General features: G+C 39.2%; 1 protein-coding gene across 8 annotated transcripts in view; it reads left to right on the top strand.

Annotated features, from left to right (window-relative positions):
* INPP4B (inositol polyphosphate-4-phosphatase type II B) overlaps window positions 1-25,706 on the top strand; it is an 805,823-nt gene that overhangs the window by 553,066 nt on the left and 227,051 nt on the right. For 5 of the 8 annotated variants that reach the window (XM_032333489.1, XM_032333488.1, XM_032333487.1 and 2 more), the window contains one exon: window positions 2,597-2,676. In XM_032333489.1, coding sequence (XP_032189380.1) covers window positions 2,597-2,676 — 80 coding nt within the window. Of the gene's footprint in view, window positions 1-2,169; window positions 2,256-2,596; window positions 2,677-21,845; window positions 21,851-21,879; window positions 21,886-25,706 lie in introns of those variants that run through there. The other 3 variants (XM_032333491.1, XM_032333492.1, XM_032333493.1) reach the window with 3 other exon arrangements.

Below are 25,706 nucleotides of genomic sequence, written 5' to 3'. Positions count from 1 at the left end.
TTGGGTTTGACAAGTTTTCATAACACAGTGCTATAATGTCATTACCTAAACTAGTTTCTAACACATTGTATGATTTCTGTAAAATGTCTTGCTATCTTTTGAGATGAAGCCTGTGGCTGCCAGTTCTGATAAAAAAGTTAGACCCATAGGCATTGTCCTTGGTCCCCTGCAAACATGTACAATGAGGCAGTAGGCATACAAGGCAGCCCTTCTGTTCTGGGCACCGGGCATGGCTCAGAGATGGACCAGCCAGAGTCCTGCTTCCATAGCAGCCCCTGATCTGGTGGACAGAGGAGACATTCAGCGGCTGTGGTCACAACTCTACAGGCAGCTGTGCCTCACGGGGTGTGTGTGGCTCATGTCTGGAAATAGCCACTCCACCTGTCTCTCATTGCTACATTCCATTCTGGGGCATTTGTCACTTTTATTGATGAAAAGACCTCAGTAACATTCATGACATGTATGGTCTGTTTTATTCACTCCAAAACCATCCATACCTTTGACATTTCAATAGACAGAGAGAAAATCATTGGAAATTTTGAGGCATCATGAAATCTTTCATCAGTTAAAGAGTTTTCTTTGAGAATAAAGAGTGATTTAAAAACTCCGATAATCAGGGAAAGAGGAAGTGGGATAGACATGCTTAACTACCACATGCTACAATGAAATTCACTACAATATACAATCCACAAGTTAAAATTGTTTTCATTTTCCAGATAGCGAATTATAGTACTTTGTAAATACCTGCAGAAAGAACATCCTGATATCTATATCTAATAGAATGACTATCTTGAAAGCTAGTTTTTATGCCAGTCGTTCACTCATTTATTGTTAGAAAAATTTATTACATGCCTACTGTGCACTAGGCAGTAGGAGTTTGTGAGAAAACAAAATAAGGCTGCTTGTGGAGCTTCAAATCTTGATTATTTTCAAAGGAGTTACAAAATAAGCAAAGAAAAAATATATATATAAAATATGTATATGTATAAAAAAATAATATGTCCTATGGTGATAGGTGCCAATAGAGAAAAATACAGCAGGATAAGAAATAGGGAAGGGGAAGGGGTGCTCAAAAAGGATGGTCTAGTAGTTATCGCTCATGAGGTGACATTAATGCTTCTCTTCAGCAGGATCTCTCCCAGGTTTTACTATACCATTTGCTGAAAAGTTACCCTAAATCCCTTCATGCTTCACTCATATAGCACTTGGACTTCTTTTTGTAGCTTGACTTACTCTCATTTCATCACTCATTGACGTATCATCAGAGCTTTGCCACAAATAGTATTTTCACCTGACGTCCTTCTCCTAATAATTTAGTCTCATGCTCTTCTGGCTTTGGTGAGTTGGTGTCTAAGCCAGCTCTGTGAGTTTCAAGTTAGTTCATTGGGTTTATCCTTGCTAATGTGTAGACATCTCCAGCTTTAGTACTGAGTTGTATTAACAGTATTTGCCTTTAAGTTTCTTGAAACAGTTCTAAATTGAAAAAAAGGGAGAAAAAAAATTTGACCTAAAGCATGTCTTTCTTTTGCTTAATAATCACTAAGTGTGGACGCAGCCTATTGTGTATGAAATAACCTCACACTTTTGGCTGAAAAGACCCAATTGTGCTTAGACTCCTTAAGCCCAAGCTCTTATTCTAGGGCAGCCCTGCAACAGAGCTATGAAAAGAGAATGCTCTGGAAAATGTAGTGGGTTGACTTCTTGTAGAGTATTACAGTATGTAAGGCAGCAATGGGAGATGGTATGGGTTTGATATTTTCGTGTTTACTTCTTGACCTTGAGGGGAGAACGAGAAACACTATTTATGGTATACCATAATATTGTGACTTTAAATCAGAAGTAGCCCAGAATATTAAAAAGAAATGAAAGATTTGTTTCCTGGAAAAGAAAAACCAATTTGGAGTTTTATTCTTTACATTATGAGTCAAAAATTGTAGAAAGGAGATATTCGTAGATAGTCAACAGCCAAGCCAGTATGATAGGTTAAAAAAGCAATTTTAGAAAATGTAACAGAGTAAGTACCTTTCTGTTTTGTGTATTGGAATGAAATTGTCCCATGCTGGTATAGAAAAAACAAAGGAAACAAATGCTTTTAAACGTTGCTGTGATGGGGGAGAAATACAGCATTTCTATTTATAACTTGTACAGAGTCCCACATAAAAATAGCTCCAACTAACAGATTTGCTCATATCTGGAATACAAAGTTGTTGCTGCCAGTGACTTGAGGAATTCTAATAAGAACGACGACGGCATTGGTAAATATTGAAAGTTTATCATCTTTGCTTCTCTCCCAGTTTTCATAGGAGAAGAAAACTCACAGAAAAGTCCTGGCTTCGGTGTTACACATTTTGTTCTTTTCTAGGCTCCTGGTCTCTTTGTTTTTAATGGAAAAGTCACCATTTGCTCCCCTGGACTTCACCCCACGAGAAGGCTCGATTATCGTATCTCTGTCAGTTCTGATTGTATCTCTGCAAGTGAAATATTTGTCAGGCTCATGCAGTCAACATTTCATTCTTCTAATTTTGTGTGGTTGGTGTGACAGCAAAGATACTAAGGACTTTTGAAGTTAATGGACACCATTCTGTCTTATTTTCAGCGAAGCTTCCTGGGCTATGCCAGTTTTGAAGTGGGGGAGCTTCTGAAGTCAAAGGAGCAGCTGCTGGTCCTGAGCCTGAGGTGGGTCTCTCTGTCCGCAGAAATGCTATAAAGTGAAGAGCTGATGACATTTACTGAAGGATGGCTGGGCTTGAAAGTCCCAATTCTTACAGATGTTTAGAGGTCAGCTCTCACATGGCTCATGTTCTCCACAGCAGCAGGTTACAATGAAACAGCAACGGTTCAGGTTCACACTGAAGTTGTTTCGCGTTGTCAAAGGTTATCAGTCCGTATGGGGGTGGGGGAAAAGACATGATCATTAAACTGATGAAATTCTTTGATAGTAAGAATAGAAACAATGAGCAAGTTATTGAATAATTTTTCTGTTACTTATTGAAATGTGACTTTTTAAGTCAAGTAAGCTTCTGGGTTTGAACGATGTTTGTTAGTGGCAACATTGCAAATTTATGATAATGGAAGGGAAGTTGATTATTCTCTTTTTTTTTAAGCTTGTTTTGTTTCTATCCTATTAAATATAAAACATACATTAAACAGACTCATACTGAAGCAAGCAGTAGAGCAGAGGTAATTTTGAATATGAGTACCATTTGTTTTGAGAGAGAAGACCAGATAATGATCTTTAGGAAGTTACGCAGTATTTTTAAATTTTTATTAACATATAATGTATTATTTTCCCTAGGGTACAGGTCTGTGAATCATCAGGTTTAGACATTTCACAGCACTCACCATAGTGGATACCCTCCCCAATGTCCATAACCCAGCCACCCTATCCCTCCCCACCACCCTCCAGCAACCCTCAGTTTGATTTGTGCGATTAAGGGTCTCTTATGGTTTGTCTCCCTCCCAATCTTTTAAAGCTAGAAGAATGTTAAATAGAATAAACTTTTTTAAAAAACTTCATTATACATTCTAAACAATAGTATGCTGTTTTATAAGTATATAATAACTCCTATAATTATGTACACATAATATATACCTTGCAGTATTTGTATAGTATAAACAAATGTAAGAATTGTATAGGACAGTCCTTGTAAATCTCAAGATGTTCTTCTTTTGATGAAACATAGAGACCACTTCCAGGGAAGAGACGGTGTCTTAAGTGGGCTTTCCTTCTGCGTTGCAGTGGCAAGGACCTACTTGTAAACAATTTATTTCAGTAAAGATGCTGTGGCTTATACTGAAATCTGTACTGAGGTCTGTCTCCTTTTCCTATTTTTTCCTGATCCTTATAGTTTTGCATTTTTGACTTAGGGGAGTATAAAGTAATTTAAAGTAGCTCATATTCATACGAAAAAATAAGTGTTAATGGGTTCTAATGATGCCATTATCGTCTTTCTCTATGTCTCTTAAACATCTGCTATTTTGTTGTTCTTGTTGTTAAATTTTATCTGGGAAGACATTTTAAAATCTTCACAGTTTTGTGGTGTTGTTCCCCATGAAATTTTGCTGTGGTGATATTCAGCTTGAAGTTTGTGTGGATCAGCTAAAAAGTCCAGCTAGCAATGTCACTGATACTCTAGAAATATGTGTTAGTGCCCAGCGCGGTGAGGAGACCTGACAAGAGCGCCCCTGGATTCACGAAATATGATGTCAAGCATTAAGTTAATTTAGGACTACTAGCAGGCCCCGTGTTTTCTAGATGGGATGCATAGCCCTCATTCATCCTCTTGCTGACGACTCACATTGATTCTCCAGAACTGCCATTAACATCAGCACAACGCTGCACCTTTAGACACTTCCTCTGAAACAGAAATCAGGGGACCAATGAATTCTTAGTAAAATGAAGGTTAGTAAACTCAAAGAAAACCTAAAGGTGGCAGAACAGGAAGGGAAGGGTCAAGTTTAGAATACTACCCCTGTAAGCAAACAAGGAATAGAATCAATACCTATTTCCACTTTTGATCTTAACACCTCTGCCTAATCCTCATTTGATTTTGATTATATAAAAGGAAAACAAGTGTAACTACAAAGAATTGGGTTTTCTAGAAAAAAAATTTTTTTTGAAATTAATTTTGAAATGGCTGGGTTGTTATGCTTTCCCTCCCTTTTCATGCTTTGCCAAATTTGTGAATTTCTCTCTCCGTGAGTAGACACTCTACAGACTTATCATAGCCTTTTGATTTCAGACACTTCATGTTTTTTACTTCAGATGTGATTCATCTTCTCTCCCCCGGCTCGTGAGTCTCCAAAGTACTCTACTGGAAGAACATCAGGTTAGGGATAAGAAGCTTTCTTTCTTTTTTTTTTTTTTTTTCAGTTGTTTCTTTTGTTTTGTTTTAATATGGCTTTGAACTGATGATATCTACATTTTGTTCCTTTAGATTCCAGTCATTATTTTTTAAAAGGTTTATTTATTTATTTCAGAGAGAGAGAGAAAGTGGGGGTGAACAGAGTGGGAGGGAGTGGAGAGGGGGTCTCAAGCAGACTCCCCACTGGGCACAGAGTCCCACTCATGAGCCTGAGATCATGACCTGTGCCAAAATCCAAAGTCTGATACTTAACCGACCGAGCCACCCAGGTGCCCCATCTAGTCATTATTTTTAAAGCTGTAGCATTCTCAGATTCCTATGAAACAAATACACAGAAATAATCATGTACAAACATTCTCTGATAGTAAGCGTCCCCCAGATCTATGTAGTTTTGTGTTCACCGTCCCTTTGAGTTGTTTCTTCTCGGACAATTCCAGTCCCAAAACTCCCAGACAAACTCCAGAGACCACCATCGTTTAATGGGGCTACTATGCCATTTGTGCTTTGAACTTTTTAACAGAATTTGGGATTGAATTCTTTTTTTCCCAGAGAAGATTGAAAGGAGCAAGAAATGTGTGTCTTATTTATAGATTTAGACTCAAATTTCATGAAATATCATATAGTCCATTTTTTCGAGTTATGGAACAAAATTTACTTGCATGCATTAGGGAAAATCCCTCCACTACGCAAAGTGGTGCCTACTCATAGAAGTCGTCTTCCTTTAAATACCTAGTTACTAAATTCCTGTCTGAGTGTTCTAGCATCGCAACTGGACATATCTTTATTTAGTACTAACCCTTTTACTTTTGTATTGTATTTACTTTGTTTTGCTAGCCTACATTTTGTGTTCCTGTCTCCTCTGACTTCTTGTAGATCTGAATTATATTTTCTGTTCTTATTCTTGAATTCATTGCCACATCTCCCTGACTTTCCTACTGCAATGTAAACAAGCTAAGGTCCTTGTATGGAGGATTACAAACGAAGGCCTGAGAGACACTAGATAATCTTATAATAATAGTAATAAGAAGAAGAAGAAGGAGAGAAGGAAGTTTCTACATGTTTTATGCTCAGATAAGTATCTTAGAGATATTGCCTCATCAACCCTTATTCTTAATGTCACTTTATAAATTAAGAAAGTGAGATGTGAAAAGCAGTTCAGTGATTTGCACAAAGTCACAGTATCCATAAAGGGGAAAGCCAAGGTACAGAGGCACACGTTTCCAAGTGCAAAGTCTGTACTTTAGTGACCTGCTTCTTGTGTGTTTTGACAAAGGAGAAAACTGAGAACTTGTGAAAGCGTATCACACATTATGTGACTGAGGTAATGGAGAAACAAAGCCAGCACTCAGGTGCAAGACCACCCGTTCACGGTTTCTTCCACTTCGGTTTCACCACAGTGCCTCGTCTTACAGTGAGTGAAGACATAATAAGTGTCAACATGCCATGAAGAACTCAGACAGATGAGCCGTAATGGCAGAAAGTGGGAGCCAGCCTGCCTGGTGGAGGGAGAGGCTGTGGGACACCTGCGGAATCTGCTCTCACCCTAGAAGCTCGGCATCCTCAGGCCCCACGCCTGGCTGCTGTCTGAGCACCTGACAGTCATTTGCCCTTGCTAAACTTACCTGAATGTCTTAGGGCCATGCAAGCAGAAATTTGGAGCATCGTAGTCCTGTTTCATTATTTAATAAGAGAATGGCAAGATTACCTCTGACTCCTGGAATGGTGCTAGCAGTTGGGAAAAATAACGTCGCTCTTAAAGTATTCAAACAACCACAAAGGCAGAGATAAAGGGGGGAGGGGGAAAGGGTGAAACTTCTTTTTTCAGATATTCTTCTCGGAAGAAGTGAGACAGATGGATGTGTTTTGACCTTGTCTCGTTGCACATGACCTTCGTTGCCTATCTCCTCACAGTTTAGGCTAAATTCAGTGCTCATTCATTCAGCAAGCACTTATGAAGACCTTTCCATATGCTAACCACAGTGGTAGGTAATCTTTTGTAGTTGGTGTTACTAATAACACTAATAATGAAAAAAATCGTACTGTTTATTGAGCATCTACTAGCGTGCAAACAAGGTATGAGGTGCTCCTCACGCATGATCTTGAATCTATGCCGCATTATCATCCCTGTGTTGCAGCCGCTTTTCTATGATCCCACAGCCAGTGAGTGTACAAGTAAAATTAGAGTCCAATTTGGTCTGCCTCCAGAGCTTGTTCTGTTTTATTTTCCTGCCTCCTAGGAAGCTAATAGAATCTTTGTTTCCTTCTCTATTTTATATTCTGTCCTTTGGAGAGTTTCAGGGGCCTCATTTCTTTTGTCCTAATGCTTTGTCTTAAAATTCAATTTCATATGCCCAAGACATAGTAGAGGTTCAATAATTACTTGCTGGAATTTTGATTCATGAGGACAACTTCCTTATATTTGTACGGATGCTTGAATGTAAGCCAAGTACCATATATTTCTGAATGGCATCCACCTAAATTAATGCATATAAGGCAGCCAAAGCATTAGAATATATCGGAGACAAGTAACTTCGAGAGTTATAGTGAGGGATAGATTGTAACATGATTGAAAAGCTGAAAACCTTATTTGGAATTTACTATTTCAGGGCAGGCCACTTTACCTTAATGCAGAAACTTCCAATAGAGCACTTAACTAGTGTTCTATTACTTCTTCTGTAATCTTTTGCATGTAACCCCTCCAAGTTAAGCAAACATTTATGTAATTTTATCAAAATGGATGTGGCAAAATATTCTTGAATTTATTCATAAAAAGAAAATTTGTTTTCATTTATTACTTCTGCCACATTTACAGTCGTGCTGTCATGTAACATAAAACATAAAGTTCCATGATCCTAAATAGACATATGGTGTAATATTTTACAATACCCAGATGTGTGGGAGAGACTATGAAAGAAATAAACAATACAGGCCTACTGTTTGTTTTTAAATTTCCCGTTTTATGTAGCATTTATATGTGTACATATTTATGCATATATAAATATGTCATAGATTGTGTGGATGGGTATGTGTTTGTGCATCTACATTATTTTAGGATTATTTTGCTTTCTCACAATCTATGAATACTTATTTTCTACTGTTGTCAAATGTGTGTGCTTAGAGAAGGTAAGGTCGAAATCACGAAGTGTTTAGCTTTTAGTTTTTGGTTTGTTTAATTTAACCCTCTTACACACACACACACACAGGCACGCACACAGAGATACACATTTCAATTTTGTTTCTATAAGTAAGAAAACCATTTTTGAAAAAACCACATATTTTTAACTGAATCTTCCAAAATCACTTTTTTAGCTTGAGAGCTGGAAGTAATGATAAGGAGGGATTCCTTGGGCTATGGCATGCAGTTTTCTACATAAGCACACCCAAGAGTGATAAAAAGATGAAATTGTCACATATGTCTCACAGGCTGGGAGTTCTTTAGCCCACAGGGCAATGGATCAGAATAAGTTTGTTACTGAAATGCAAGACTATATCTGAACCCCTACAGTCTTTGTGATGAACAGTGGCCATAGATAGAAGAGTTTTCAAGGATAAATTTCTTTTTCATTTCAGTTGGAATTAAATTTTCATAGTTTTCATTTTCTATCACTCATCTTTTCCTATATGCAAGTGATAATTATGCAAGTCTTCTTAATTTAAGCATTAGATTAAAGTCTTTAAAATTCTATGTATGATGCATACCTCTTTAACAACATCTTTTCTTATCAATATTTATTTGAATTTCAGAAGAATGTACAGTCAAATATTTGAATAGTCATGTTTATTTTGAATATATTTCATTCTCTTTTCAAAGTCTTGCAGTTAGCTTTTTTAGATATCAGAAAGTAAGATTACAGCAGAAAGTTCTGATGGTTCCACAACGCTAATCCTTATGTATGTCTATAACATTTTCTATATTAAGAGCAATAGACTTTGGCAGCTGAAAAAAAAAAAAACCTCATTGAGAGGGAATATCATATCTGTGATTATTATAAAACAGAATAGTATTATACTTTATTGAATGCACCAATGGAAAAGTCAGAAGATGAACATGGCATGCATAAGCTACTTCATTGACGTCTTTGCATAGAATTTACCAAAAATGCACATTATAAACCCTGAAAGCAATGCATCAGAACTCTGCATTTTTTTGGGGGGGGGAGTGATCAAGCAGGAAAACATGCCAGACAGTAGCAAGTGCACACTCGTGGTTGATCCAGATGCACCTGTAAGGGGAAAGAAAGCCTTGCATCTGTGGAGTGTTTCCTTCACGGTTTTTGGCATGACCCAAGTGGAGGTAACAGAAACTGCCTCCAATTCTGACAGACTCTGACCTTGTACATGTGCAAGAAGAGGTATTTGAGCTTTATGATGGATTAAGTATGTCACTTGTCTCATCTTATCCAATCTTCTAATAACCTTGCCTGGAACGGGATACCTTCCTACTTTACAAGAAGTAGTGAGCTGAGGAGCACAGTTTGACTTTCTTTAGATCACACAGCTGGCACAGGATGGAAAATGGGAGATTAAGAGAGAAGTGTCCTTGGTATCAAGGATCTCCTGGAGAATATATATTTTGTTTAGAATCTTAATTAAATAATTTTTGAGAACAGAAGAGATCTGGCCACTTCGGCTTCTCTTTGGACAGCTTTAGCGACAGAGAGTGCAAAATCAGGAGGCCACAGACACTCACAGACAGGTGAGTGTTAGAAAAGTATTCCTTTCTTATCTTAAATTTAATGTCCTTGGCATGGCCCCCACTCTCCTTCATGGAGTTTAGGAGAACAAGCTTCATGCCTTTTGCTCTGATCACATTTGAAAGCAGCTCTTGTCCTTCTTTAAATCTTTTCTCCTTTTTTTCTGAGGAAGGCGTGCGATGTAGTAGAAAGAACAGCAGGCTTTTATGCCAGACTTGGGTTCGAGTCCCAGCTTTGCCACCAGCTGTGTCACCCGAGGCATGTTATCCTCTCTCTGTAACATCTGTTAACAGAAAGAGTGATGACCTCCCTTTGAGGGTAATTCTGAGCCATTAATAAATGTAGTAAAGTCCTGTGCACTGTCTTGCATTAGAGAAAAGCACTCTGTCAGTACTGTCTTCCTTGCTGCTTGGATTAAACTAATTCCCTCAACCATAACTCAGTGTTTGCTTCATTTGCTTGTTTAGTTTGTTGAAGTTCTTTCTTTCATTTCTTTTAAAGATTTATTTGTTATTTGAGAGAGAGAGAGAGAGAGAGAGCAAAAGGGGGAGGGGAGAGGGATAGAGGGAGAGACTCTCCAGCAGACTCTCCATTGAATGTGGAGACCCATGTAGGGCTCGATCCTGTGACTCCTGAGATCATGACCTGAGCCAAAACCAAGAGTCAGACGCTCAACTGACTGAGCCACCCAGGCACCCCTGAATTTCTTTCTTAAAATGTAACATCCACAATACTCTAAAATTATCAGTGGCAAAGGGGTCAATTTAACTTTGGATCTGAAAATATTGTTTTTATTATTTGAGAAATAGATACCTGAAACCTAAACTCTGGCTTTAATCCCTGTAATATCAGATATGGGTTCCTAGCAGGTGGCCAATACCGGCAAGAGGCATATAGAGAACAGTTTAGTTAAAACAGAAACAAAGTTGGCCAAAAATTTAAAAACAATTTTTTTTTGCTTAAAACTTTAACAATATAGCATTGAAATCAGGACAGAAATTCAAGAGTGTAACACAGTGTCAATGGTTGTTAGAGCTTACTGATGCATTTTATTGCTGAATATATCATAAACTGTCTACAGAAGTAAACTTGAGTGACATTTCTCAGGACCAGACTGTGAGAATAAAGGGAGACAACAAACGCAGAAGTGGAGGCATTTGCTTCTCCTACTCATTATGCATCAATGTCCTTTGGGGACAAATTATCAAAAGGCTCTAATGTGAGCCACTTTCTAATTACTGTTAAAATTGTATCAATTTAGTATATGATCGGAATATGCAAAGTGTACAAATATCATGAGATCAGAACAGTGGAGAAGTTGAAAGAGCAGGTGATTTAGAGACACATTTGAATACACACATACCCGAGTCTTGCTCTTCTCTTGCTTAGAAGGAGGGTAGAGTACTCTGGCCTCAGTGAGCTCATCTGTGGAATGGGAAGAACAGTAGTTCCCATCTCAACAGGATTCTGGTGAGGCTCACAAGACTTACTAATGTGAGAGGTTTACAGTGGTGCCTGACACAAAGTAAGTGCTCAATAAATGTGACCTATAATATTTATCTATTTTTTATTGATTAGCTGGCCTAGCCTCAGGTCTTATTGTGTTCTGTTTTGCAGATGATGCTCAGACATACTGTACAGAGCCTATCAAACAGTACCTGATGCAAAGCAGGTGCAAATCATGCTCATCACCTATTATTAAAATTACCATTATTATTGTTATTTGGCATTTCATTCAACTAGACTGTCTTTCATTTATAATTTAAATGGCACTGCAGTTCTATATTCTGCATTTTTCTTTATGTTCCTAATCCATTTTCATGAGGCTGTAGGTATGACCATGGAAACCAATTAGCACTTTCTTAGTTTGCATTATTCAAAAGATGTCATATTCATCAGATTGCAAATTAGAGTTTTCAGTCACTGAAGGGACAGCACATACTTAGAGCACACTTTAATAGCTTCTCCATTTGTATAGAAAAGCCTGAAATCGTTCCTCTTTTAAAATGCAAATCACATGAAGTTAATATCTGTACACAAAGACCTACCTTCTTAAGAAGTCTGAGAGCTAATTTAGCTTTGAAGATAATTTGCAGGAATGACTAGGCCTGCAAGGAATTATATTTGACCTGAAAATTTGGTATTGGATTTGCCCATATTTACCAAAGTCACTTTCTTCATTATCACCCTACATTTCTATTGCTCTGGACATTTATATCAGCTTTTTCTAAACATTGTTTTGTTTTATTTTGTTTTCTAACACCAATATCCTTTCAGTTATTTGTATATGTTCCTTTTTTTAAAAAAAAAATTTATTGTGTTATGTTAGTCACCATACAATACTTCATTAGTTTTTGATGTAGTGTTCCAAGATTCATTGTTTACTTATAACATCCAGTGCTCCATGCAATCCATGCCCTCCTTAATACCCATCTCTTCCCTTCTAAAACCCTCCGTTTGTTTCCGGAGTCCATAGTCTCTCCTGGTTCATCTCCCCTTCTGATTTCCCCCGCTTCACTTTTCCTTTCCTTCTCCTAATGTCTTCCATGTTATTCCTTATGCTCCACAAGTAAGTAAAACTGTATGATAATTGACTTTCTCTGCTTGACTTATTTCACTCAGCATAATCTCCTCCGGTCCTATTCCTGTTGATGCAAAAGTTAGGTATTCATCCTTTTTGATGGCTGAGTAATATCCATTCATCTATGTCCTTTTGAATGAAGGAGTTTTATGTCAAAATAAGTTTGAAAATCCTCTACTAAAAAAATGAAGAGGGTCACTTTCCTGGAGGACTTACCAGTGCCTTCGTTAGTCCTCAAGGCCCTTTGAGGCTCTCCAGAGATAGACATTGCCCACAGCTTTCCCAAACTAATCTGAACACAAGGAGCTTCCTTCATGGAACACCTATTAACAGCTTATCAGCTGCTGTGTTCCAAGAAACACAGCTGCATAATGTGCAAGTGCTGATTTCGAACGAGAACAACCAGGTGTTTTTCAGAGAAATACATGAGTGACCGTCTATATGTGTTATCCACCATTTCCCCCACGGTAAGCCTGTTTCTAACACAGGCATCAGTAGGAAGGCATGTGGTCTTCATCTACATAAACACTCACTCTTATCCACTCTCCACCCCTGCGCATTATGCTGCTCTGAAACATGCCCTTACCCACCCCTCTTTTATGCATCCCCCTCCCCCTGTCCCTGAGTATCGCCTGCCCCGTGGCACTTCACATCCATGTCAAGAGCTGTGTAGAACCTGTTTGTGACATTTGTACAGAGCTATAAGAAAGGAATAACAAAAAACATGCTGTCTCTTTTGTGTTCATTGACCAATGTATTTCCAGCTCTCATAAGCAGACATACACTTATTTTCACGATTACCTACAGTTGTAACAACCCCAACTGAACTTTGTTCTCCCTGTGAAAGCTGTGCTTTCTGATGCTTTTCCTTTCTGGGTTAAATTAAGAACCATCAGATAACCTCGACATAGCCAAAGCTAGAAATCTCAGCATCTTTTTTCAAGTCATCCTTTCTAAAATTACTTATCTGATTAAATGTTATGTCCCTTCCTATACCCCCCACCCTGTATGTGTGCACATTTATGAACTTTGTGTGCAAAAACCTCGGCCAAGAAATACAAGATAGTAAGTCTGCTTCTTCAGCCTCATCTGCAACCACACATTACCCTTGACACTGATCACCACTTCCTCTGTCATGTATAGTGGCTTGTGCACAGTTTACACTTTGCAAAGGTGGAGTCTGAAACTTTGTATTTCTCTGGAACCCTTCTTGTTGGGGCTTTGAGCTTCGTTTCGACCTCGGCCAACCAGAGGGCAAAACAATGTTTGCACGTGTCGATGGTGCACCTTCAATTCTGTCCCGTACTGATAACCAATTATGTCTCCTCCATTTTGGGGTACCTCTTACCCAAAGAATAAGTCTTACCCATCCAGAACACCTCTTTTACTTTTTTAAAGATTTTATTTATTTTATTTGACAGACAGAGATCACAAGTAGGCAGAAAGGCAGGCAGAGAGAGAGAGGAGGAAGCAGGCTCCCTGCTGAGCAGAGAGCCCCATGCGGGGCTTGATGCGGGGCTCGATCCCAGAACCCTGGGATCATGACCTGAGCCAAAGGCAGAGGCTTTAACCCACTGAGCCACCCAGGCGCCCCTCCCAGATTTACTCTTATTGGGAGCTTAGAAACAGTAGTCTCCAGGCATGTCAGTGGAAAGTTCTGGTCACCACCACTGCCCACTCAGGCTTCTCAGTCTCCAGTGACCAAATGACAGTCAGGCTTTTGAGTGGGTGCCTGAAGAGCAGGTCAAAACACATCACCGTCCCGGCTAACAGAGGCTTCATGATCACTGGAAAGTCGCCATTGTAAATTGTGTTTCCAGTGAGATCTGACTTTGCTCTTCTATTTATGCATTGTCAGTTCTATTTAATACATAGGAGTGAGCTGTGTTGGAGGTACCATCCCTGAGGGAATACGGAAAGTTACATGCCCTGGGGCTCCTGGGTGGCTTAGTCAGTTAACATCAGACTCTTAATTTTGGCTCAGGTCATGACCTCAGGGTCATGAGATCCAGTCCAGCAACACCATGGAGCCAGCTTAAGATTCTCTCCCTTTCACTCTGGCCCTCCCCCACTTTCCCTCTAAAAATTAAAAATTAAATTAAAAAAAGAAAGAAAATTACCTGCCCCTTTACATTGTACTCCCCCTTATAGCATGCTCCAGGTAAGGATTTTTTACTCTTATCTATTAAGTAAAATTCATTGATGTCTCTAGTTCTGTAACGTAGTTTAGCTATCTCATAATGAAAGTACATTTAAAGAGATTGTTTGCAGTAAGACTTCAGTAAGGTGAAGAGTTGTCAGGAAAGGAAGACAAATATGATTCTATTAGCGGGAGATAAGGAAACTAGAAAATATTTAAAAAAAAGAGGTTTTAAGAATGCAGACTAGAAGGATGAAATCAAAGATAAAAAGATAAGACGTAGACTGAGAAAGAAGAAAGAATAGACAAGTTTATTTTGCTGAACGTAATTACATTTAGTACCAATATATGCAAATTTCTTTCAATGTATGCAAACTGTTTTGTAGGCTGCACTGTAATGAGGGATAGTTGCTTCTAATAATGGCCTCAGCCTGTTTTATGGGTGATCTTTTGGGTTCCTTGATCAATGTACATAACCTTATTAGAATAAGAAATGCCTAATAGAAATACCCAAATGCCTGATAGATAAATTAGGTAATTAAAGAGTCTTCTTTATAACATTGAGGGGCAGTGATGAATTTGCTACGTTATGGGAGAGTTTTATATCCTGCATATGAAGAAGGTTTTTAAATTATCTGAAATCACTGAATGAAGATTTAAGTTAACCTGATCTAAATGGTTCTGGACATATATCACATTATTATAAGCAAAGGAAATGACCAGATTTGCTTATAGATACATGCTGAATATTGCTTCCTTCTTAGGTTCACACATGTAAATTGGAAAGTAAATAGGCACATTTCTTTGAACTTAGTATAAAATTGATTGTTAAAAACAAATTTAAGGTGCCTTAATAAACTTGGTCTAATTCCCATCCACCCATTGAAGAGCAGAGCAGATAACTTGAATTTCATTTTATCTTCATTTTTATCTTTTTCAACACTGATGCAGTCTCTCTCATTCAAAGCAGATTTGAAAATTTCAATCCTAAACTTAAAAATGGTGTATGGTGGGGGTTATTTTTTCTCATCTAGAATCAAATTGAAGATATTTTAAAGACTTACACAGCTAATAGGAGAGACAGTGTCTAAGGGTCCTTGGGTTTGCTTGTTTGTTGGGCAGACTTCCAGCTAACACTAAATTTCTTGGCTATTGAGACATACCTCTAGTACCACTAAAAATGAATTGCTTCTATGACCAATTCTATTATTGCTTCTATGATATAGCCTTTAAAGTACTTTAAGGTTGTTAGGCCTGTGACTGTAACATCGGAGGGAGTTAGAATTCCATTGCTTTCACCAGGAATGCTAATTACTTTGCTCAGATTTCCCCATGAGTAAATATCATTTACTAATCAGAATAATGCCACTGAAATTAGATTTAAAAATGTGTTCATAAGTTAGATTTTAAGGAAAAGATCCCTTTATATTTTGATAGGAAAAAATAAGTTTACTGCCTACTCTTTCATGCATCTCTTCCTCCCTTTAGCCCCCAATGGTCCTTGAAACAAGTACTATTCTTGTTGTAAGTGATCTTATCTTTCCTGCCAAATTCATTTGAAGAATATATTTAAATAATAAAGGGTATTTAGGAGGAAATGGTAAAAACACATATAATTGGTCTCATAGTGTTTGTTAGTTATAAAATTTTGTTAATTTCTCTGATGTTTTTGTAAATTCTTTGAGTTCAAAAATGCTAGTCATGGATATGCTACAGCAGCAAATTTTCCTTTGTGTTTCAGAGCTAAGGTCAGTAAAAGATGGATGTATGTATTTTTTGGAGAGTCTTTTTCCTTTTTTATACACTCCAGGTCCATTCCACAATGAAAGCTTTACAAACCTTCCTTCTACTGCCTTCTCTTTAGAGAGATGCAGTCAGGAAGGAGGATTGATGAATTTCCAAGAGATTAAGGAGGGTTGTCTTCTGGAACTGCGTTCAAGAATAGCATCATGAACAACCCTGAAGCTAGAGAGGCAAAGAATGGAGAACAAGCAACATATTATAACAACGCATGAGTACTCTTTCTGGGAAAAACTTTCCCTTTCTATTTTTGAACGATTCATATTACTAATCCGCACATAAAGTTGATTCATGAGGGTCCAATGCAGGCTGTAGGATGGCTGTGTAGATGTTAAATTAGCTATGACTGGAAACCAAGTCACATTACTTCTAAAAATTATCATCCCTCTGCCATTAACTAGACGTTAACTTCAAGAAGGAATGTGTGTGTGTGTATGTGTGGGTGTGTGGGGGGGGGTTGGGTGGGTGGGTGTGCATGTGTGCACACACGTGCTTCAGTTTTATTGGCTCAAAAATGAAGACTTTGGATTTAATGATTAGGTAAACGCTAAGGTTCTTGGTTCTAGGAACCTGAGGACTGTCACCATCTAGGACTATGATATGCTTAGAGGAGGATGACTGGGGAGATGAGGAAGAAGGGGTGAGGGTTGCAGGCAAAAAGAGGTTGGGGGATAGTTTTTGCATTATTGAGAGGACCTAACTAGTGAATTATACAAAGAAAAAGTATTGATTTTTACTGGATAACTTTTGTGTTACTAAAAGACTCCCCTTCCATGATCCAGTTTTAAGAAGCTTTTAGAAACAGAGGTACTGCTTAGACTTTTGAGGAAACCTCATAATCTTCACCTGTAATTGAGAATGAGAAAACCTCATAACGCTGATATTGAGATTTTTAGAAAGTAATACAGGCAATGCAACTGACATAGGGCCTGGTATGTAGTACCCAATCCACACTGGTCCTCTTTACCATCATCATCATCGTCATCAGCATGAGTGTCCTGTAGCACAAAGCCTAAATAGCTTTCTCTTATTTCAAAAATGAGTCTACACCAACTCAAGGCTGTTTATACCATTCTTTCTTAGGTCATACACGTCCTCCACCTATGGTCAGCAGGTGAACCACCCACGGTTCAGGGAGCGATTAGTGCTAGTCACATTGGGAAGGGGACATATAAACAAAAACTTGGCGAAATTGACCCTGCAGATCTCAGCTGCAGAGTGATGGTGGCAGTGGTGATGGTCCTGCTGCTGTAGCCAATGTAAAAAACAGTAAAGAGCCCCATGAAGCCAAAGTTGAATGAGCAGGACGAGGAGGACAGTCAAAGAAAGAAGGCCAAGGAGGTGGCAAGGGTCTAGGTGCTCTAAGGAGTGAAAGCCATTGTGTTACCTTCATCCTTTACTCTTGAGTTCAGCCAGAAGTCATGCAGGGTTTTGAGCAGAGGCATGAGCAGACTTGTAGTGTGAGCTGTGTGGAGAATAGACTCACCACAGGGCAAGAGAGGGAGCAGGAGGCCAAGTAGCAGGTGTTTGCTCTAACCCAGGTGAAGGGTGATGGTGAGTTTCACCTGGAGTAGTTTGGAGGTGCTGAGAGTGACCACATTCTGGATATATTTTGAAGGCAGAATGAACAGGATTTGGTGACAACAAGGATGTGGTCTAAGAAAGGAAACAACAATGAATCCAAAGATTCTCGTTTAGACTGTGGAAACAGTAGAATTGCCACTAACTTAGTAGGGGAGGGCTGAAATGAAGCAGGTTTTAAGAGAAAGACTGAGAGTTCACTTTTGAACATTATCAAGTTTAGATGAGTTAAGTTTGTAAGAATGAATTAATAGACTAATGGAGAAAACAAAATAAAGCAACCAGGTAAAGCCTCAGAAAATATTTTAAACTGTAGTCAAGAGAAGCAAGCATATGAAGAAATTAAGAGGGAAAGTTATCAGCAGTCACTCTGGAAAACAGGGTGGAGATTCCTCAAAAAGTTAAAAATAGGGGTGCCTGGGTGGCTCAGTCAGTTAGGTGTCTGACTCTAGATTTCAGCTCAGGTCATGATTCTGGGGTCATGGGATAGAGCCCGGTGTCAGGCTCCCTGCTGAGCAAGGAGTCTGCCTGAGGAGTCTGTCTCTCCCTCTCCCTCTGCTCACCCCACCCCATCCACATGCTCGCTCTCTCTGTCAAATATATAAATAAATCTTTTTTTTTTAAGTTAAAAATAGAAGTACCCTGTGATCCAGTTTTAAAATTCATTGACCAAAAGATATTTTATAAAGAATCTGTTCAAGGCTCTCAACAAAGTCCTTTCATACTCCAATTTATTCAGCAATACTAGGATGGAGAAGAGAAAGTTCGGTAACATTAAAAATATAATGGCTTAAATAAAACCACATTGGGAGAAGGAATAGTAATTTGATACTTCAGAAAACAGTCTCATGCAAAGGAAAACACTCCTGCGAGTTTCTTCTTTAACCACTCACACAGAACACTTTATTTCTGACATCTCTGATCACCAGCTGTGGGGGATGCCTGTGGAATTGGGAGGCTCCACCCTCCTAGTACATGGATGTGTTCAGCAACCCAGAAGCTAGCTGAGCCTTGGACTTTTGAGATTTTAATGGAGGTTGATCACATAGGTAGCTTTAGTCATTTACCCTACTTCTAGCCCCTCTCCCCTTCACAGAAGGTAGAGCGTGGGCCTGAAAATTCTAAGCTTCTAATCATGTTTTGGTCTTTCTGGTGACCAGCCCCCATCCAGGAGCCCACCAAACATTGCCTCCTTAGAACAAAAATACTCTTATCATCCAGGAAATTCCAAGGGATTTAAGAGCTCTGTGTCAGGAAAGACAAAATGTTAGAACAAAAGATGCTCCCAGTGCTCTTATCACTTAGGAAATTACAAGGGTTTTTTACTAGGCACAGAATATAATATATATTTCTATTATTTCACAATCATGGAGGCAGATGCTAAACCCAAGCAATATTTCAGATTTCAAAATACTACTATTAATTGTGTCCCCTCCTTTCTTCCACCGTTTTCACCCGCAGTACCACCACTAAAAAATAATAATAATTACTGGGTGTTTGCTCAGGATGTCTCATTTTAAGTCTCAAAAAATCTTATGAGTAGGTGATATTAATATCACTATTATAGATGAAAAAAATTAACTTAAAAGTGTTAAGTAAATTGTCCAATACCACATCGCTAGTAAGTTTCAGAGAAAATAAACAAAAATAGAATGGGTGAGAGGGAAGATAATTTATAGGCAAAGCAATTTTTAAGGATGCAATAATAGACTTATTTCAATCAAGAAAGATGGGCCAGATTCAGTAATCAAAGTCATATTAAGATAAAATTTTCCAGACATCTGCAAATGTAATTCAGATGGGTTCTCTATGAATAAAACTAAAGTAATGAATAATGACCAATATTGAGTTATGTTCTAGCAATTTCTAAAGTTAGAGGTTTTAAGAGTGTTACAGACTGAATGTCTGTATCCCCTCAAAATTCATCTCTTGAAGCCCTGACCGCCACTGTGAGTTATTTGGAAATGGGGTCTTTGGGAAGCAGTTAGGGTTATGTGGAGGGGGCATTAGGAGGGGGCCCTCACAATGGAGAGAGCCTGCTCTTTCTCTTTATCATGTGAGGACACAGTGAAAAGGCATCTGTCACAGATCAGGAAGAGATCCTTCATGAGAATCTGACCACGCTGGCACCTTGATTTCAGCTTCCAGCCTCTATACCTGGAAGAAAATAAATTTCTGTTGTTTAAGCCACATAGAAAATTGTATTTTACGGCAACGTGAGCAAACTAAAACAAAGAGTTACTAGACCCTGATAGAGTCATTGGAATAGACTTTCAAAACATGTTCTTATTTCACCAAATGTGTTTTCTTGTTGTTACTAGTATGAATTAAATTATAGAAGTTCCTGCCATTGTGGTTAGCCACAGACATAGGTCTGTGTTCTACAGGATAGGGTTTTCAAGAATAAGTTGCCAAGAATAAGACCTACTTAAAGAGAGACCAAGTGAAAATTAGAAGAAGGGGAGAGGGTAAAAGTGATTACGATGTTTGGGAATGCTTAGTAATCCAGGATAAATTAAATAGATTAGAATAGTTTATGTAAATGATGGAGATATCATTTGTTGGACGGCTTGTGCCTGTAACAGAAGGGGTTGTGACAGTCTGTGTGGCTAATAGTTGTGACCTTCCACGTTATAATGTGAAGTCATTTTGTATTTTGGATGCTGTCCATTCCACAACTGCCACCGGATATAAAGTTTTGGGGGTTCTGAAGGGAGCTGTGGGAAGAAGCTTTTTTGCCTCTCACAGTACCAAATGGTCCCTGGTTATGATTCAGAAAGTGAGAAATTCAGCGCAGCAGTACTTTGGAAGGCTATCATTGATCTGAACATTCCAGATTCCACATGTTACTTAATGGGAGAAGATGATACTGCCAACAAGAAACAATTCTCTCAGTATGTAAAGAAAGTAACTCCAGACACGGACAAGAAAGTTCACGCCGCTCTAGGGGAAAATTCAGTCTTAGAACAAAGTTTAAAAGAAGAGAGAGAATGATCCCCAGAAGACTTTTTCTTGCTAAGAAGAAAAATCACATAGCCCAGAAGACAAGTTGCCTCAGAGCTCGGGAGCCGGCTGCTGAGGACTAAACTATAACCACAGTTTTATGAAGATTTTTCAGATAAGGATGATAGACATGTTGACAAGCAGCTAAAAATAAATCACCACCATTTTATCTTTTGGTGTTCAGAAACCAGTTTTAAAAAATCAGAAGTGGCCTTCTGATTTCTACACTTTGGTGACCAACCCCCACACTGCTGCTGACTTGGGAGGTGCCCTTGAGTTTGTCTCCTGGTTTCTCTGGGCCTCAGTTTCTACAAAATGAATTGGATGATACTTACTCTCTGCTCTACATTCTTTGGTTTTATTTAACCCTAATTCTGAGTTCTGAGGAGTTGAAGAAAAAAGAGAAAACAGCTGTATCCAGGTTATATAAAGTGAGGGAAACTTTTGTCTGGAACACAGACTTCAGTTTCTCAAAAATTTTCAAAAGGATATATAGCAATTGCTCTTGAATTGAAAATTCTACTCTTGTGACCTTCAGTTTTTACAGTCTTTCTACTTCTGGCCAAAACCCATTCTTTTTCTTATATGAATTCTCTTTTAGGGAAGTGATGAAGACCTTTTAATTATTAGCAGGTAAACTGTCTTATAATCAGAAATCTTAGAATAATGTTTTAAAAGGTAATATCTGGAGAAATCATAAATGGCTTTCTAATGCACTTTATGTTGAAAAACTGGGACAGGACATTTGATCTCTTCAAATGTATCTTCAAAATCTATTTAGCATGAATAAAAGCAGTATACTGTTGCCTTGTAGCAGTGTCTTGAACTTTGATTTAATTACTTTATTTCCTTTTAATAAAAAAGTTCTGTAGGAATCTTTACTGTTGTATCTCAACCACTTTACCTGTGAATCAGTCCCATTTTGACCTCTAAAATAATTACCAGGTGATTCAACAAGGCCGTGTTAAGACTACATAGCAGAGCAAGGTAAAGTAAGAAAATGGGGAATTTCAGGCCTTTATAATACTTTAAAATTAGTGCTGCCTTAGCTAAACTGTACTTCCTTATTGCGGCAGTAACCATTCCTCATTGTGACCGCACAGAAGCCCTGAATTCCCAGGCCGTCCCTTGCCCACATTCCACCCGTCATTTTCCCTGTTTGTCTACTCCCTACCCTGGCCCTGGGGTCTTCTGGTCCCCAGGTGTCTTCTGATGCCTGAGGTCCATCCTCAGCCCCACCAGCACTGTCAGTAATTTCTATTCACTTAACTAGAAGCTGCTTCTCTCCGTTGTAGCCCTGTCAAGTGGCTGCCCTTCATACCTGGGGTGGGATGAACCTCTCCTGAAAACTCTCCTGGTGTGAAGCTCATGGCCTCTGGCATGCCCTTAGGTTCCCCGTCTTACTAAGGTCATCTAATGACGCCACTCTCCTCTTTCCGCAAGGAGTTTGACTTGTGATTCCCTGTGTTGCCTTCAGCACAACTCCTCTCCTACATCTTGTGCATGAATAGCCACATAAATTACCCTTTCAGTTTGTGGGCCTGTCAGGCTTTCTCTGCCCTACTTCAGCAACCCGCTCCTATAGTCATCCCCTAGATCTTGTCATTAATCCCACCCCTCCAGAGTCTTAATTTTAAGGACTCTGTTTTCTGATTTCTTTTTTTTTTTTTAAGATTTTATTTATTTATTTGACAGAGATCACAACTAGGCAGAGAGGCAGGCAGACAGAGTGGGGGAACCAGGCTCCCTGCCAAGCAGAAAGCCCGATGCGGGGCTCAATCCCAGGACCTTGGGATCATGACCGGAGCCGAAGGCAGAGGCTTTTACCCACTGAGCCACCCAGGTGCCCCTGTTTTCTGACTTCTGTCTCACATCGTGCCAGCATACTCTTTCTCGTTGTTCTTTGGCTGAACCAACTCATTGATGCTGTAGTCATGTCTGTACTCTTCACCACCCCTCCCCCATACCCACTCTTCTTTTCTTATCCAGTTGAGGTTCCATGGTCCATCACTTAGGAGTCACCAAACAATTCCCTCGAATATCTCCCCAACTCCTGGGCCAATCTTCAGTTACTATACTTCCTGGGCAAAATAGATAAATGTAAATAGAGGATAGGTAGGTAGGTAGATGGATGGATAGGTAGATGATGAATAAAATAAAAATAAAGGCTATAACAAAAAATGGATAAATTCAACCATTAGCTCACCTACTCCATACATGCATCCTCGCAGCTGAGTGAGCTAGGATAACCTGACTTCCATGCTTACAAGTTTCATTTGGTTCAGAGCGTCCTCGCTACTGTTGTGTGGTCCTGTATTTCCCTGGTCCGTTTGCTCTCCCACTGTCTTGGACCATTATTTTATACCTCCTTCTTCCCAGAACCTCCACAATATCTCCCCTCTTCCTCATTTGCAGCCAATTTCCCACACTGTATTTACCAACCTACCAGCATGCACTCCACCTGCCTTCCCGCCATTATAAATGAACTCTGCTTGATGTCTAAAGTCAATCCCTTCACAAGCTTTTTAGATTCCATATCTTCTCATCTATCTGAGAACATTATCCCCTTTTACTCTTGTGTCTTTTTTTTTTTTTAAGATTTTATTTATTTGACAGACAGATAACAAGTAGAGAGGCAGGTAGAGAGAGAGGAGGAGGCAGGCTCCCAGCTGAGCAGAGAGCCCGATGCGGGGCTCGATCCCAGGACCCTGGGATCATGACCTGAGCTGAAGGCAGAGGCTTTAACCCACTGAGCCACCCAGGCGCCCCTTGTGTCTTATGTTATTCCCTCTCTACTAGATCAAGTCTGTTAGCATGAAAAATTTCCCCCAGTCCCCCACATCTTCTAATTTATGCTCCATTTCCCTACTCTTCTGTATAGAAGAACCATTTCAAGAGCTGTCTCCATTTTGCTGTGGTGGTCTTTTTTTTTTTTTTTTAAATCATTTCAATATCTGTTTTTATTGTTTTTAAAATTTTTTTTATTTTTTATAAACATATAATATATTTTCCCCCCAGGGGTACACGTCTGTGAATCGCCCAGTTTACACACTTCACAGCACTCAGCATAGCACATACCCTCCCCACTGTCCATAACCCTACCACCCTCTCCTGACCCCCCTCCCCGCAGCTGGTGGTCTTTTGAATCCATTCTCATCAGGATTTCATTGCTATCATTTACCTTAAACAGCTTTTGTCATGATCAGGAGTAAATTGCCTCCATGTTGCTAAATCCAGTGGAGAGTTCTCAATGTTCCTCTCCTTGGCACATCTGCACACTGGATCACTATCTCCATAAAACACATTTTTTATTTTTTTTATTATTTTTTTTAAAGATTTTATTTATTTATCAGAGAGAGAGAGGGAGAGAGCGAGCACAGGCAGACAGAACGGCAGGCAGAGGCAGAGGCAGAGGGAGAAGCAGGCTCCCTGCTGAGCAAGGAGCCCGATGTGGGACTCGATCCCAGGACGCTGGGATCATGACCTGAGCTGAAGGCAGCTGCTTAACCAACTGAGCCACCCAGGCGTCCCCATAAAACACATTTTTTAGATGGTATCTGAGATACTGAACTTTATTCCTTCATACCAATAGGAAGCTGGCTATTTCTCTATTTCTTTTGCATGTTGCTCCTTATCACCCTAACCTCTAAACGTTGAGGTGTCCTATGTATGAGTCTAGATACAGACTTTTCAATTTTCATGCATTCATTCACTCACTTCTACCCACTCTCAAAGCTTTTGATATCATCTGTATTCTGATGATACCTATTTTTATCTCTGTCCTTGACTAATCCCTTGAACTCCAGACTCTCACATCTAATCACCTGATATCTTTACTTGACCTTTAAATAAATGTCTCACACTTGGAATGTTAAAACTGAAGTCCTCATTCCTGTTTGCTGCTTACACCTTGCCCTAAAATCTTATTTATTCTCACAGTCTTCCCATCTCAAGAAATTGCAATTCTGCCCTTCCCATCATTCATGCACTTGCTAGTGTCTGATTCCTCTTTCTCTTATTCTTCAGATCCAACCAGTCATAGTATTTAGTTCTTTCTACCCTCAGAGCAAAAATAGAATCTGGTGTGTCTCAACTTCATCCTAATTTCTTCTAACTCACATCCATGTTTCTCTCTTTGCTTCCCTGCAGTCTATTCTCTGCACTTAAGCCCAGATTCTCACTTTAAAACTCGTGTCAATATAGAATCTTCTTTCAGTTTGTCACCCCACTCACAGAGGCAAAGTTCTTACAGTGGCCTATGGAGATCTAGCTGACGTCATCCACCATTGTTCATGTTAGACAGAATGCAAAGATGTCCCCTAAGATTCCCACCTCCCTGGTGTACTGGCCATACATCATACTTTCTCTCTGAGTCTGGGTGGGACTTGTGAATATGATGAGATAGTTACTCTGTTTATTAGATTGCCCATATGCCAAAGCTGATGTGAAAATCATTCTGGTCATTATATCTAGGTGGCTGGGAGAATCTTGTATAAGATTCTTCTATTTCTTTTATATATATATTCTTATATTTCTCTAGCAGACTAGAGAAAGAAATTCTCCTGCTGGCCTTGAGAAAGCAATCTGCTCTCTGTATATTGCCTTTGGAGAGGGCCACATGGTAAGACCCTGAGGGGACCTCTAGTCGCTGAGTGTCGGTAATCTCAGCTGAGAACTAGTAAGAAATGGAGGCTGCAGTCATTGAGCCACAAGGAAATAAATTCTTCCAACAACCTGAATGAGCTAGGAAGTGGATTCTTTCCTAGAGTCTCCATGAGGCATGAGACTGCAGTGTAGCCAACATCTTGATTTCATTTTCTTGCGGCCCTGAGTTGAAGACATGGCCCAGACCTCAGCTCTATAGAAATTGTGAGTTTGTGGTCATGTGTTATGGAGCAAAATAAAAATAATGCATACCTCTCTTACTTAGTCTTCTTTCCTTCTGTGCTACCCAGCTTTAGCCACAATGGTGTCCATGCTCTTCCTTAAATATGCAAACCAGGGACACCTGGGTGGCTCAGTGGGTTAAAGCCTCTGCCTTC

Source organism: Mustela erminea, chromosome 2 (genome assembly GCF_009829155.1).
Source record: "Mustela erminea isolate mMusErm1 chromosome 2, mMusErm1.Pri, whole genome shotgun sequence".
NCBI classification, from domain to species: domain Eukaryota; kingdom Metazoa; phylum Chordata; class Mammalia; order Carnivora; family Mustelidae; genus Mustela; species Mustela erminea.
The sequence above is the reverse complement of the archived record's forward strand: the minus strand, read 5'-3'. Positions and strand labels throughout refer to the sequence as shown.